Source organism: Apis laboriosa, unplaced genomic scaffold (assembly GCF_014066325.1).
Source record: "Apis laboriosa isolate Shangri-la unplaced genomic scaffold, ASM1406632v1 scaffold350_cov158, whole genome shotgun sequence".
Lineage (NCBI taxonomy): Eukaryota > Metazoa > Arthropoda > Insecta > Hymenoptera > Apidae > Apis > Apis laboriosa.
In genome coordinates this window covers 18,054-35,074 of record NW_025222932.1, presented here as the reverse complement: position 1 = coordinate 35,074, position 17,021 = coordinate 18,054, and the positions used below count along the sequence as shown (strand labels likewise).

The 17,021-nt window shown below is 37.0% G+C and overlaps 1 protein-coding gene across 1 annotated transcript in view; it reads left to right on the top strand.

Annotated features, from left to right (window-relative positions):
- LOC122715397 (mucin-19-like) overlaps positions 1-17,021 on the top strand; it is an 83,886-nt gene that overhangs the window by 51,790 nt on the left and 15,075 nt on the right. Inside the window, exon 3 of the mRNA XM_043937553.1 lies at positions 4,848-5,107. Coding sequence (XP_043793488.1) covers positions 4,848-5,107 — 260 coding nt within the window. The remainder of the gene's footprint in view (positions 1-4,847; positions 5,108-17,021) is intronic.

Below are 17,021 nucleotides of genomic sequence, written 5' to 3'. Positions count from 1 at the left end.
AATTGATAAATTTCCGTGTGAGAAGGAATTGATGAAAGATCGTGTGAAGGATAATTGATAAATTTCTGTGTGAAGGGGAATTGATAAAGCAGAGCTGACTCATCTTGCCACTCGTCGAAACTTGATGGTTCGTGCGACACTCGTCCAGGCTTCGACGGTACAATTTGAATGGATTTTCGATCGAGACAGCCGACATCGATTGGAACGGTTTACGAAGTGATGCTGTAATTTTTAGTGATCGGTGAACGAACGCGGAATTGGCCCCCGCTGGATTCGAAGCAACGATTTTTCTGTCGCGTCGATCGCCAGCTTTTTAGCGGTTCGTTGGTTAATACGTGTAACCAATTTATACTGTATCGCGATAGGATGAAGAATTAGGTTATCGATATACGACTCGTTTTAATCCTGAAATATCGGGCGTGTTTAAAAATTCTTCGAATTCCTTTTTTTTTTTTTTAATTACGAGGTTTTTGTCGTACGAAATAAAAAAATTACTTTGAATTCATTCATAAGAAAAATAATTCTCAGTAAATTACAAGTATTATATTTTGATATAAATTGTAATTTCATTTTTCATTCAATCGGATGATTCTTATTATATATAATCATTTACCAATGAAACAATTAATCTTCCAATTTACATTTTTAAATCGATAGTTATCGATATCGATTAATACTAGATTAATACGATATTGCGAGGAAAGGAATATTTTTCAAACAATTCTGTTCACGCCGCATTTGCACCCATCGCTACCCATCCCCGACATAAATCGTATCCTTCGTATTCGAAGGATCACCGATGTCGTGATCGAGTCTGTCGCCACGTCAGAGGGGCCCCATCCGTCGAACAGGGACAGCCAGAAATATCTGGAGAAGAGTGGAAGGGCCCCGGCTACCTGACAGTCCCTTTCAGGCGCTAGAGCAGGTAAAAAGAGAGAGGATGGAAAGAGGGGTATGTACAACCGTCTTCGAGGATAATATGCCGCGATCCTGCTATATACAGCTCTCTGCTATAGACGGCTCTCACTCTCTCCTCCCCTCTCCCTCTCTCCTCTCCTCGATGAGGAGAATCGTGGCCGGCATATACGATCCGCTGCCAACTCCAACAACAGTTGGCTCGCGCGGAGTCACGAAGGTCGCCTTTCAAAACCTCTTCAGGGAAATCTCTGGCCTCCGCAAGAGGGGAGAAAAAAAAGAAAGAGAGAGAGAAGGAGAGAAAGAAGAAGGAAAGAAGAAGAGAAAAAAAATCGCGTGCTCTCGCCTTTGATCGCGCGCTCGACCGGAATGCCGAGCGTTCCTCCTTGAGAGCAGGAAGTGAACGACCCTCGCCAAATTGCCGGCAACGCGACACCATGCCTCCGTTTTCCATTTTTCTTTCCTTCGACCGATTCTTTCCCTCGGCCAAGGGGCACGGTAAATGGCGCATGGATGTCCTGGATGTCCTGTCTGGCGGCCGAGACGCCAGACGTTCTAAACGCTACGTCAAATATTGACACGCGACGGAGCCTTGGACAGGACGCGTGACCTTTGCTTTCGTTTCCAAGTTACTTGCTTGCTTGCTTGCTTGCTTTCGTTCGGACATATTAGGATTCGGGCATGTGGCGGGGAGAGATCGAGGGTTATGTGATTGGGAACGTTGAGGGAGGAATTTTAGAGATGATGAAGTTTGGAAATATGGATTGATGTAGTGTAAGTTTGCTCAAAGATTTTTGGGATAGTTTGTAACTGATTGAATAGATTCTTTCTCTTTTTTTTTAGTAAAATTGTCGATATACCAGTCTGTGAATATTAAATTAATATTTCTCGATTTTCTGATGTTTAAAATGTAGGGATCAAGGTATTATCTAGATACTTTTGGAAACGAAAAGTACTTTTTCTAATTCTTTTTATAAATAATATATAAATTTCTCGATCAAATCTCGGTTAAATCTTGCCTAAATTAATACCAAATTGTCGCAATTAATATTTAGAACTTGTAAATTTTAAAAACTTTGACTCTTTCCTCCCAAATAATAATAATCCTATTCACGAATGATTCGTTCGTATGCAAAAGTTCCTCGACATCTTCCGTTCAATTAATTTCCTGCCTTCACTTTAAAAACCAAAATTCTTCAACCCTTGCTGCCAAAATATAATGCTCGCAGCCCATCGTTCCTTTGTATAAAAATTCCTCGAGCATCGAGGCCAGAGCGATCCCGAGCGAGTTTCCAGCGAGTCGTCGCGTCGCTTTCGGGATCCTTTGTCCACACGGGACTCGTAGCTCGTGGTGCGCGACCGTTTCGGCGAAGTTTGAGCCCAGGGTCAGGGACCTCTTTTCGCCCTTTCCTGCCTCTTTTTTTCGTTCGCCGTTGTTAGAGTCTCGACGTGACCACGACGGGGCCACGGGGTGCTGCACCGTCGCGACTCGTACAGCGTTTAACGAGCGCCGGGTGACGAGCGGTTCAAACCGTTGAACCGGCGATGATGAACGTTGATAAGGTTTTATGGTCGTGTCTCATCCTGTCCCGCCAATCGCGGCCGCCACGTCCTCGTCCACACACGTACGCACGCCACACAGACTTGTGCAGTTTCTGGCTCACCTCTTTGGATACACGGCAAATTATGACCGTGTGACGTTGTTTGCCTCGGTTTGCCGCTCCCTTCTTGTGCATTTTGCACCTTACTTATTCTCGGGATGAGGCGAGACGCTTGGTAGATTGGCCGAGAAGATTGGATGAATTTTATACCCCTTTTTTGCTTGTAAACGCTTTATCTATGGAGATAATAGTTTGCGTTTATAGTTTATGCGTTTTTAATGTTAATTAGTCAGGTTCTAAATACATTTTGTTCGATTGTAAAAATATACACGAATAGGCACGTTTTTCTCTAAGAGAAAATTGAAATGTTTTTGTTTCTTGGTGTTAAGATAAGTTAGATATTTAATTTTTAAATATATATATATATATAGATTTTTTCGAAATTTAAAAAACGGAACTTAATATTGTGAAAAATAAGAGATTTTAATTAATGTAAAGATAATGTTTTAGTTATTTCATCGGGGACAATGTGTTTCTTTAAGGGAAGACGAGGGTTGAAAATTTGAATGGTTATGCAAGTTCTTGTGGGGAAAGAGGAGGTTTCGTAACTGGAAATGTCTCGTTGGAATCAGTCGGTGGAAAATATTGATTTGATGTTGGGTCAAATGAGAAAATGCTACGAGCAGTTTTAATGGAATTTCAAATCGATATCGAAAAAAGATCGTCTTAAAATGTTCAATTTCAAGTAAAAATAAAAATCATTAACTTTTAATCATATTGTAATAACATAGAGAGAATAAATTTAACTCGTGTTACGAAAAATATACACTTTCACGTTGCAAAGATAATCGTTTCTAAAAATTATAATATTACTATCATAACACGAGTGAATATTATTTTTGCAAGAGAAATTTTTCATCCCCCGTATTCCAATGGGCGAGGAAACCGTGTCGAAAAGTTGGGCACCCCCGTATAATTTCCCGGAATTTCGCTCGCGGAGACAAAGCTACTTGAGATGTCGGACGCAGGAGCGTGACTATAAGAAATTTTCCACCCCCGTGGGCCCGGTGAATGGGGAAAGGTCCCGGAGGATGGAAACTTTGTGCCTTCGAGTCTTTTTCACGCATCACGTACGAAATTGACTGGAAGCGGGAAGTTAGTCGATACCTTTGGTACACTGTCGCGTGAACGACGATTTTCAACGACGTTGAAAAAGCCACCACTGGTCTTATTTCAAAAAACGGTTCGAATTCTTCCGAACTGAATTCACATTTTAGCTTTTTTTTTTTAGTTTCTGCTGTTTGTTATGTCGGTGATTACGAGAGGGTAAATGATGAAGTAAAAGGGATTTAGAGATTAAGAGATTGGAGAATATTTGTTCAAAGAAATATCGCTTAAATTGTTATTTAAAATTATATGGAAACAATTTTAACTCAAATTCAAAAACACTTTGAAATTGTGTTTTGTAAGTAATATTATTATATTCTGAAATTTTTACACTTGAAATTGTCTTAAATTCAATTATACGTCATTTCAGTGTTTCTCAATTTTTTTCATTTAACGATTCATTTTAAAATTAATCAAAGATTTTAAAATAGGTAAATGGAGTTTGGATACTGAAAAATTTCGATATTTTGAAGAAAATTAAAAAGATTCTTGCAAGGATGAATATTCAATGGAGATAAGGATTGTTCAAGTTGGCAGTTTTTCTTTTCTTTCCAATATAATTTTTGTATACATACAAAATGTATACATACATACTTGTATACATACATACTTACGTATGACAAGAAATTGATAAATTATCGATGATAATAATATAAACAGAATAAGAAACGTGTCCATTAATTTCCAGAGAGAAATGAAGTCACTTGTACGTTCTAATTTATTCCTCGAATGCACGTCACTATCATTTCCTAGAGTCACACTTATCTCGAGTGTGTATTTCACCGAATCAACTTTCTAGATTCCCAGAGAAATGATCAGGAAAAGAAGCGTGCTCGCGAAGAAAAACGTCACTGTCACTTATCACTGTCACACAGATTACGCAATACTACTTTTCACTTAAGCAACTGGTGCTTAAGAGAATTTTCTAAATGATTCTTACCACAATCATTATCCAATCCATCTTCCATTTTTCACGTCATATTCGTATAAATTTTTGTATGCCAAGTTTTCGTTAAAATTTTAAAAGTATTAACTAAAAATCAAGATTTCCTATCTACAAAATTATTCAAAATCTCATCTTTGTCTCTATTAACCATCAATATTATTACTTAAGCACGCAAGGGGAACACGAACTAAAACACGATTTCGAATTTCTGTTTACAGTGAACGCGAGTAGCTACATAGTGTCAGTGGTGCTCGTCCTGATAGTCGGAGCACTGGTGGGTGTCCTTGCGACGGTATCGCATCATCTTCATCATCGTAGGCTGCTACTGCACGAGCCTGCTTCCGCCTCGATCTTGCACCACCATCGGCATCATCATCACCGCCATCATCATCATCATCATCATCATCGCGAGGAACTTCCGGCGTCGCACCAACGACGCCTCCTGCTGCAGGACCACCACCGTCATCCTGGGACACCGGTGAGTGATTCGTTACCTTTTCCTTTTTGCTACAAAATTTGCATCAAAATTTTCTTTTTTTTTTTTTTTTTTTTTGAAAACACGATCGTGAATATATAAATGGGAAATTAAAGTAATTAACGTATTGTTACATATACTTATCGACAAAAGTTATGAAAGAAATTAATCTTTCGCAAATTTCTTTATTTTTTTTTTTTCTTTTCGGTCTTCTTTGGAAGTATATTCGTAAAAAAACATTGATTATCGATGTAATTGTTATTTTCTCGTTATATATAAATTTGCGAATGATTTGTTTTTTAATTTTTAGTTTGTAAATATATATTCGTTTGAACTAAGGGTTAGGAAGAGAAATATGAATTATAATATAATCAGAGGGATATTGTTCATATGAATTATAGGATTTTAGATAAAAATAATTTTACTTTTTCTAGAAATATTCTTTTATTAAATTGAATTAAATATAAATATATTAAATTACAAAATTAATCTTTTGAATTAGTTCGATATCTTTTGATTTATTCTAAATTTTCGTGAAATATTTAGAATTATATTAAATAATTATTTATTTGATCGTTCGGTCTCATTTTTCGTCTAAATGTATCCGACTAAATTTAAGATACTGTTGGAAAAACGGCGACAGTGAAGGAATCAGGTCAGGAATCAACATTTCAGTAGATGAAATGTTTATCATTAGAACTGTATCCCCTTTCATCTTCTTAGATCTGTGAACTGCTGTATTATGAATTTATAATATCAACGATATTCTCATGTTTATAAATATCGACTGATGATCTAAGAACCATCGCTCTTAACATAATCAACAATACTTTTTGAAAAAATATTGACATCTATGATTCATGATATTTCCGTGTACAAACTTCTGTCAAATATGAATTACGCGTTTTCATTCATTTAAAATAATTCTCTCGATTTATCAATTTTATTGGACAATGTTCCATATTTCATATTCACGAATATTTTATAATTTAATTTTTATTATTGAAAGGATTTTGTTCACTGGAGATAAACTGTATTCTATGTATATATCTTTTCTAAAGGATTATTATATAATACATGAAGGTTAATAATCCTTTAATGCAATATTATGCAATATATGTTGAATTATATTTCTTCTAAAACAAATCGATAATCTGTGATTGCTTTGGATCAAATATATTTTAGGATCATATATTTAGTAATCATCGAAAATTAGATGATTAATACTGCATTAATACTTGATTGAATTTTGAACGAACTCACGCATTTATAGGTCTTTAAAAATGTTTAAGTTTTTATTTAATATATATATCAAATGTTTCTTACAAAATATCACAAAGTCCAAATCTCCTTATTTTGTTATTTTTACATCATTTCATATTTCATATTAGGATTAGAGCAAATGCAGAGATGGATAATTTCTCGTCATTTGCAATTTATAAGCACTTCAATAGTTTCAAGTAAAAAGGATCGTTTCTCTTTTAAAATATAAAAATAAATCAAATTCATCCCTTCCTTTTCTTCCAAATTTTAAAGATATCTTCCTCCTATTCGAGTAAAATTTTTATATAATCTTAATTCAATGATTTATCACAGGACACAGACATGTCAACTACCAAATAACCTCGACCTCGACAATATTTTCCAATACATCCACACTTCCACGTCCAATCATTCGACCTCATACGAGATTTTTCAGAACGCTTATTCACATTGCTTCTATGGATCACTAATAAGGTCACGGCGGATAACACGGTAAAGATAGGCAATGTAAAAAGCGAAGAAAGTACGATTTCCCATCTGTTGGAGGTGGTTCTCGTCTTTGGCCTTCGACAGAGATTATTACACGATTCGTGGAACGTCGAAGGCTGTCTGGAAAAAAGCTTGCTGATATCTAATCTCGGTCGGGATGGTAGTAGCGCAGCTGCGCCTATCTAACCCACATGTTTTCCTCTCGTTGCCCGTCTGGAAAACCAGACCACGACTCTCGCGCCCACATTCCATCCTCCTCCTCTTCCTCCTCCTCCTCCTCCTCCTCCGCTTTTTTTTTCCTCCTCTTTTTTCCTCCTCTTCCCCCTCCCTGCCTCTCTCTCTCCTCGCTTTCCCTGCCCAAGCTTTTTCTTCTACCGCGCGCTCTTTGTTCTTTTTCACCTTTGTTCTCTCTCCAGACGAGGCTTTCCTTCCTCAAGGTTTTCCCTTTGCCGGAGCTTCATCTTCTCTGCGGTCGCTCCGATGCTTCCGCGAACGATTTATTCGCGGTAGGCTACGTGGAAGCGTGGAATATACATCCGCCTCTGTGATTTAGTAGCGATCTACTTCAAGCTCGATGATTGTTAATGTAAAAGTACTTTTATTATATTTCACTTTATGCGAGGCGTGAGAAATATTGCGAATGGAATCACGACATCGGTAATTTTTAGACGAATGCTTTTGGGGTAAATTGAACAAATTTCCGGATTTAAATCCATTGGATTTTTTATTTATCGATCGTATTTAAAATGCGCGCATCTCGACTTAAAATGTTGGAGTAGGTTTATGGTAAATTCAGAGAACATTGAACATTTTGTGGAGATAATGCAAAATTCGTTACGTTTCATAAATAAAGAAAAATGGAACATACATATATGTTTGTACGAATTTCTTTTTTATTATTTTTGGATATACAATCAACTTTTAGACGTACTTTCAAATCAATTTCTAAATTCATATTTTGACTCAATCATAATTTAATTCCTATTATAAATTCGTTTTAAAAAATTTAACGAAATCATTGCAAGATTCTCAAATCTTGCAAGATTTTCATCCCCCTTTCTCGGTCTTCAATTTCACGCTATCACGTACACGTTAATCGTACACGTTCCAGACCGATAAATTATCCAAATACATCCACAACTCCCTAAAATATCCCCCTCAAATTTCCAACCCCAAATTTTCACAACGATATAATCCCCAAACTTGCAGATACACACTTCTCCACGTGCTCGAAGATTTAAGGGCGGATCACGTGTCCCCGCGATTCGTCGAATCGATCGTAGACCTTCCCCCTCCTCCCCCAAAGAGGGATCCATCTGGTGGCCATTTGCCTGGCCGAAAATTTATCGGTTAATTTCTATTTGCGCGGCGTTGGTAAGCGGGAGGATAGATCGATAACGTCTAGATAGACGTCGACGACGTCCTCGGAGGCAAACAATACGTCCTGTCTTCCGGAAGTCCGACGTCAGGGCCATAAGCACGTCGTAGCGCGAGACAAATCGAATCAGGGACGTTCCTCTCACTCCTCCTCCGCCTCCTCCTCCACCCCCTCCCCTCCCCCTCCTTCCCTGTTTCCGACGGTGATGTTATCAGCTCTTGTCGCGTCTGCTGGAAATAAATCTTTTGTGGAAGCGACGAGGAGGACCGTTCGCTTTCCTCCTTCGGAAGGGGGAGGGAGAAGGGTGGGTGGAGGGAAAATAGAAAGGAGGAAAGTTGCGCCGACAAGGTTGAAAAGGTGGAACAATGCGGAGGGAGGAGGAAGATTCTAGGTGGAAGGAAAAACAATGGGGATACAAGAGGGAAGGGTATCGGTTTTTTTGGCATTGATGAGGAGGGAGCTTCAAGGTCGAGTCTTGATGCCGTACTTCGTGGGTTAATTGTCGGGACACGTTGTATTTTATGGTTTCTTTTTATGGGTTTTTTTATTTAAGAATTTGGAAAATCTACCTCGGAAAATTCGGATTTGCAACAATTGTATTTATTAAACTTTGAATTTATTAAAGTTTGAATCGTAAATTTTGAACTTTGAGTTAAATAGTTTGTGCAAAGCATAAAATTTTATTATCCAAACGCTAAAGAATATACGAAAACTACTTTGTCAAAATATCGATCATTGAAGACGTATATAAATGGAGAAGAGGAGAAGGATGAAGATCGAGAAAGAATCATCTAAATGGTTTAAGAATCGTTATTCTTCGACACTTATTTCTAAAATCATCCAAACTTCCTCTGGATTTTCAATTGTAAATTGCACCACTAAGAAATAAATAAGTAAAACGACACCCTTCCCTACTTGCCAACATTTCTACTGACCCAATGGCGGAGAGAGCGTTGGTTGAAAAGCGTTTTCTCAAAAATCTTGGCCTCATCCCCACTAAGAAGAATCACGGACACGGTTCGACAATTATCTCAGGAAGCGAGAAGAAGGGAAACACAGGGGTTGCCTCGGGTAAATTGGCCCTCGAAAACAATTCGCTTTCTTTCCCATGTTTCCACGCGCCTGGAGCGTGTACACGATCTCGCGACACTGTTCCGCAAGATGGTAGAAGGAGTGGCAGAAATACAAGCTGAAAAGGGGTGGAAGGATGGGTTACGAGGAGGAGCAGCAGGGCGACGATGTCGCAACTTGAGCGGACGAGATGGTAGAAGGGTGATGAGACGCCAGTCCGTGATCTAATTTGCAATGCAATCTAGAATAACAATGCGAAACTGTGGAGGGTGGACCAGGTTTGCTTCGACGAGCCGACAGAACCCGCAACTGACAACTTTCTCGGAGAGGAGAGTAGCCGACCTTTTGGAAAGGTTTCTGGGGGATGATCTCCTGAAGGAGATTTGATGAAAAACGAGGAATGGAGAACTTTGGAAAGTTTTGGTAGAGGAAGAATGGACAAACGAAGAATTGGTTGATTTAAAAGCTTCTATGATAGGATGATAGAATTTAATCATCGTATATGCAATACAAGACTGGAATTGCTTATATTGTGTAAAATTTTATACAACATACACAATTACAATTACGTATTAATATTTCTAAAGTTCAAGAGTCGAGAAGATTATTTTAATTCTAAATATTATTTATATTTCTCAACATGCATTAAACATTCCATTAATTCATTATCACAAATTACATGAAATTACATTATTCTACAAATAATGTTGTAAATAAATTTCCAATAATCAAATATCTCATCGTAAGTCATCAGCATAAGAAGAAACATTCACTTTTACTTTCACACTGATGATAATGAGCGGATGGACGAAGACGAGGTATTATTATTTTTTATTCCATCAGACGATCGGAGGAGAAAGTAAGAAACCGTTCCTAATCGATATATCCCACAGTTGAAACGCATAAGAACGACTTTATTCCTCGTTCCACTGATCTGTGAGAGGGACCATCGTGGTTTAAGGGCTCGTTCGTAGGTTATACGTTCGGTATCCGCCGTGTGTATACGAGTAAAATGGAATTTTCCAAGTATTCGTCTCGCACGTGACCCGAATTCACCGACTCCCTTGTTTTCCATCGGGCGTACGGATGCTCGACACGTGGAAGTGAAAGGATGGATTTTTCGTCGGCTTCCCGGGAACGAAATCAGGAATCGACCAATCTTTTTGCCCCCTTCGACGCGATTTTTACGCTGCGACAAATTTATGGGTCTGGATTTGTTTAAGTGGAAAAATCGTGTTTCAAATTTTAGATAATTTGTTTTTCTTCACGAATATGTGAAATGAATTAATTTTTTTTTTTTCACAAGTTTATTATTAGAGTTATTATTAAGATTATTTTTAAGATTATTTGTGAACAGTTCACAAGTAGTTTTTTTTTATCCATTATGAAATATCGTAAAAGAGACGAAATTCACGCTTTTTTCCCGCGTATTTACCAATTGTTTAGCAACTGTTTTTAAATACAGTCTCGTTTTCCTTTTCATTTTCCTGTTGGAAGATTTTTGAATCACGTCGCTATTTATATATCTACGTAATAACATTCATTTTTTTATCAATCGATATTCGATTAGATTACATTAATTTTATAAATTTCTACAGAAATAGAAATGATATTTATCGCAAAAAGTATATACGTATAGATATAAAATATGAATCGACATAAGGTAGAGTATATTGCTTTTATTTTTAAAATAAATCATTACTCGTTATTCAGATATTTAAATAATCATTGCAATGAATATTTCAACTTCATCGACATATCAGATTTAATTCACGACCATCTTTTCCAAATTTTTCTTCGTTCTATATTGCCCCATCATAAAATATTACGAATAATGGACCGTATAATTCATCGAAATTGATCAAAAATTATCTTCTTCTTCAAACTTTTCCCTATTCCGCGCAACTCCAATCTGTCATCAAAATGCTACACGATATATAACAGCATTATGGATAATTGACCGTATATATATAAAATCCATTAAAATTAATCAAAAATTACCTTTTTCTACCAAATTTTACACCACTGCTCTACACCACTTCAAAACCTGTCATCAAATTGCTACATAATATCCTACGTAAAACGTTATACATAATTCACCGTATAATTCACTCCCCACGCATTCCGCGTAAACATCAGCGAATATCCGCAGATCACGTTCATTTCCCAAAACCCGTTCCTCCACCGTGTCCACCACGTTCCTCGTCCTCGTGCTGCTTACCCACCTCGGACAATCATTGATTTATTCGGCCGAGTAAATCCAGCCGGGGTCGTGCGCGGCCAGTAATTAAATTTGATTTACGAATAAATAATCGATGTACCCGCGCACCGATGATTAATGAGCAAAATTAATACTCGTTCTTAATTGACCCGATTTAATTTCACGTTACACGTTATACTATATCAAACGAGAGGCAAAATATAATGTAACTCGATAGGAAGAAGAAGAAGAAGAAGAAGAGGAAGGAAGGAAAGGAGGACAGAGGCGAATAAAGGGTGAAAAGATAGGGAGAAACTTGAAATGGGTTCCAATTACTCGATTAAAAAGAGAGGAAAAATATCGCGACGAGTAATGACCGAGTCGAGAGGATTTTTCTGGCCGCCATCTCGTTTTCTTCGAGTGTCGCGATGCCAATATCCTAAAACCATTTAACTCGTAATCTATGCGTGCCCTTGCCTGGACCAGCAGGACTGGTTTTACACGGATTGCCGTGATGGAAATAGAAACTTTCTCGCCTCCGCGAAACTTTCGATGCCAGTGTGTATGCGAGAATAAAGTGGTCTCGATAGTTATTTTTCCCTAATGAATACCGCATCGATAATGGAACTTACTTTTGGATAATTAATCTCGAAATGATTAATCTTTCTTTTCTGAATGATTCATATAAAATTATTTTAACGAGATATTTAAACATTTTAATAAAAGATTCGTGAAAATCTCTTCTCTCTTTTTTCTTCGTTCAACTCGTTCTTTTTCCGCGTTTTTGTTAGTTTTCGAAGTTTATATTTATAAGAAGAGGGGAAATCGAGTTTGACTTCCGGTTCGGAAACTAAACTTCTTTCGCTTCATCATAATTTTCAAACTGATTTTGAATTATCTTGCTTTACGAGTTGGACAAAGAATAGTTGAAATCATTGATATAATTAAAGGAGTAATAATTGAAACGATTAATATACGAGTGTAGATCTTTCGGCCGACCTTACCAATCCAAAATGGCCGCCACGGTGGCGGCTGGCTAAAGGGGGCAGGTTGGCAGAAGTAAATATTATGTCTAGCGCTATAGCGGGAGTTTCTAGTTGCGGCGAACTGCGATTGTTTTACTCCTTTCTTCTCTGAACCGTGAAACGATCGGGACGAGACTTCGTTTTATCCATCGACCAATCTCTCGAAAGAGGTCTTCGTCCTACACACCACTTTTTGAAACGACGTTTTATATACACCGTTGAAAGGATATAGAGGAATATATAGGAGGATAAAATATTCTTCAATTATTCTTCAATAATTAACAAAGTAATTTCTTTTCAATTCTTTTATTTTAATCCTCATTTCCTTCCTTGTTTTTTATTTCTATATTACAAATACAGTTATAATCGCTGTTTCTAAATCTCCCTTCAATTTTTCTATACTTTTAATCAAATGATTCTTCTTATTATACTTTTTATACTTTATAACTGTAATCACAGTCGACAGGAAGATTTGAGAAGTCCCTAATCTCGGCCTCATTATATATCTCTAACCAACTATCCCACGCTTTCCCTTAACCGTATACTTTCGGTTAAGTATCTTGCAACGAATAGTAAGTTTATAATTCGTTTCCTCTCTCGAGGCGTCTAAAATTTTTCTCGTTTCACAGTTGCGGTAGTTGCACCGTCGATCATGATTCTAACCGCCTCACAGGAGGCGGAAAAAGTTTTCCTCTTCTCTAGAGGCGTTTTCCTTGTTCGCGATCATGATGTTCTTAAGAATAATAAAAGTGAGAGAAATAGGCAAGAATTGGGAAAAAGAGTGTCTCACAGAATGTTTCAAAATTTCAATTCGTAAGGAATAGAAATTATAATAAAATATTTTTATAAATATTGTTAATAGATTTTTCTATAGATGAACATAAATTGATTTCTTTAAATAAAATCATATAGTAATTATTTTCTACAAGAAAGCTATTAAGCTATTTATTTAAAAAATATTTTAGTCTTTTAGATTAGAGATATCAATTGATCTTTTTTGTTTATAAGGGTTGGTTTTACATCTTGTTACCTACTTTTTTCAGAGAAAAGAAATAAATATGCATATTCAATATTCGTAAAGTATTAACAAAGAATAAGTTTTATAAAATTCAAATTAATAATATCTTCTGAACTAATCCTTTTTCAACTGTTGTATTCATTCTATCAATTTATAATAATTAGATTCAAGTATATTATATTTTATAACGTTGTAATGGTATGTATCTTCACTGGTATGTAAAAAAAATAAGAAAATATGCATATTTTCCATAATCAGTAATAAATTCACATAATTAAATTCACATAATTAAATTCACATAATTCCATTCAGAAGGAAAAAAAAACTTACCTTTACACGATTTCTACATTTACAAAAAAAAAAAAAAAAAGAAAGATTAATAATACATAACCAGTATCCCATAGTACAGAACGACTTCTATAAGAACACATTTCTTATACATTTCCAGTCCCTCCAGAGAGATACTCCACTGTTCTCACTTGAACATAACACCTTGTATGCGCATATCGCGTCGTTCCTCGCGTCTCACCTTCGAGAAAACCTTTCTCATCGTCGCGACTACGTGGCGTCGAACGCGTTTTTTAGACCGATTCCACCAGCCAAGTTTCTCCAGATCTCTCTACTTTTCCACACTGCACCGGCTCTCCTCGTTTCACGCGAGTCTTCTTCCGCGTGGACGCACCTTGGAGCACCCAACGCTCCCTTCCTTCCTTCCTCCCTCTCCTCGACCCGCCCCAGGACCATTGTCCAGGCCCATTCAACGATAAGATTTCCTTACGGAGCTTTTCCAGCTTCGTTCCTTTCAATGGCATCCGCATCCATCCGCGAAATATTTGGAATCGAGATCTGTACTGTCCAAATACCGGATCTACCCCTTTCTATGGGGTGATGGAAAAGGATAGAGAGAATCTGGTTGAGAATGGTTGGATGTTGCTGTTCTTGTTTCTTGAGGTTTCGTGAGTTTTGAGGGATAAGTTTTCTGGGATTTCTTTTGTGCAGCTATCATCCTGTTTCCGATGATTTACATCAAGTGGAAAATCTATGAAATTATCGTTTCACAATATATGGAAATGAACATAGACGAAAAATTTAATTTGTATCATTGATCATCGATGTAAAATATTTTCATAAATATTTTGCTCGATAACAATTGAACTGCATACACATAAAATTAAAAAGATATTGTAAAAATAATTGGATTGCGCATTTTTAATAATTATAAAAATAAAATAAAACCAGTTAATTTGATTTCCAATGTTAACAAACTAACCGCGAAACTAAATTTCTCTGACTAATTAAATGTCGAAATAAGAAAAATTTCTATTTTTCCTCGACTGTGACCACCATCATTAACCCTCTCACCAACTCTCACTTACGACTCCGGCAACGATTATCCAACGAAATATCTATTTTCCTCCGCTTATTAATTTACCTATCACGAAGTTTCTTCGCTTTCCTCCATCCGCCATCATCGATCATCGATCACTCTACGCGTTAACTCGATTATCAACGGGGAAACAATCGTGTTAATTCGCACGTGACGAGATTGGGAAAGCGCGAAATCCCACGTAGTTATTTTCCACCTGAATAAAGCACCTGCTCGCGGAAACAGGCTTGCCTGAGATACCAAACCTCTCTCGTCTCTCCTCTCCTCGACTTTTCTTCACGCCACTATTCTCGTCGTGGAAAGAGAAGAGAGAGAGAGAGAGAGAGAGAGAGAGAGAGAGAGAAACGGAGAGAGAATTATCTCTGAGACGGTGTGTCAATGTTTTTGTTATTACAGAAGCCGTGCCGCTTTTTTAAATCGTTCATAAATAAAGATCTGAGTCAGACCGAGCCGCAGACAAATTTTTATCTCGCGTGGAAACGTAACACGTTGATGCTTCGTGGGAAAAATTCTCGTGGTGAATCGTGGCTTCGGTAATTTTGTTTCTCGCTACTTTTTTACTTTTTTTCATTCGTATTCTTCTATTCGCGTTTTCTTTCCCGTTCTTTTATATAAATAGGAAAATTCCTTTATGAAGATGTTGGATTAGTTTATTCCCGTACTCGAGGAAATAATACAAATTAATCGTTTTCTTTTTCTCGTAAATACTCGTGATTCTATTCTATATTACTACGTTTTCTTTTGTTTAAGATTTTTTTTTTTACAGTGGACATTCTTTTTTTTTTACGTGAACGAAGATTCGTACGATTTTTTATCAAATTATTTTCAATAGATTGTAAATATTTCCGTGAATATATTACACAAGCAAATTGCGAATGAAAAACGTTCAAACAGTGTTCGTAAAAATACGAATAAGAATTGGAAATATTTGTGAAGTTTCGATTTTCAAGAAAGCTAATAATCATCCACAGATTTTTCACATTTTTCCAGTGAGAAATTATGTTGAATAAATTTCGAAATCATGATTCGAAAGAAGCTTTTTAAAGCTAGGTGTTTTTCCAAACGATCCAAGCTCGGGGAGTCGAAGAATCATCCTCCATGTAAAACCTGCCCCCTCATCCCCCTCTGGCCATCCCGAAATTGAATCCATTTTCACTTGGAACGTGTTCTCACGAGGGTCGACACACGCTCGTTCCTCGCAGATCATTAACACAGCTCGCCGTAACAAATCAATTCGCCAACGGGGGCGGCCAATCGTGGATCGTGTCGTTTCATTTCTCACGTCAGTTCCGCCAATCGTGCCTTGGACGATAATCTTGCCAGTGGAAAGCTTCCTCTTCCTCCCTCCTTCCCTCTCATTTCATCCAGGATATGCATCGAGCGTGCATAAGCTACAACGAGTCTCAATGATACGGAAGAGAGAGCAAGCGGATAGAGTTTTAGCTTTAAACGAAACGAGAAATTATTTAAAAAAAAAAATATAATTTAACTTTTCTGGAGAAAAAGATAGGAATCAAATTCTATCAAAGGAAGTGAACTACTAATTGAAGTGAATTACGAGTGTACTTAAATTTTAAAAATGACAAAAGTTAGATTAATATTTCGTAAAAAGAGATTCTATAAGTAATTTGTCAAATCACTGGCAAATATTAATTACAAATTATTATCTAATAGCATTTATTTATCCAAATTGCGTTTGGAAAAAAGGACAGACGAGATTAAATGACTTTTAATCTCAAAAATATCTAATTGACACCAAAGTAATTTTATGAATATTCTATAATATTCTTTTGAAATAATATCACGTAATAACATGGAGTAAATACACAAATTTTTATCCCTCCCATTATATTTAATCAAATATAAACAGTCTCATAGTATCTTCGCTCCTTTCATCCACGGACACGTGTCTATAATTCTGGACGAGAAAGCAGCATCCAAGGGACCGCGTGAAAGAATTCGAGGAACGAAGGACGCACGCAAAGAAATGGTTCTCCGCGTTTCCTCTCTCCCCCCGCGACCCCCCTCTCCGATATACTTTTTATTTCCTCGTTCGATGCGCCGGCTGCCGTCCCATTTGCTTTTG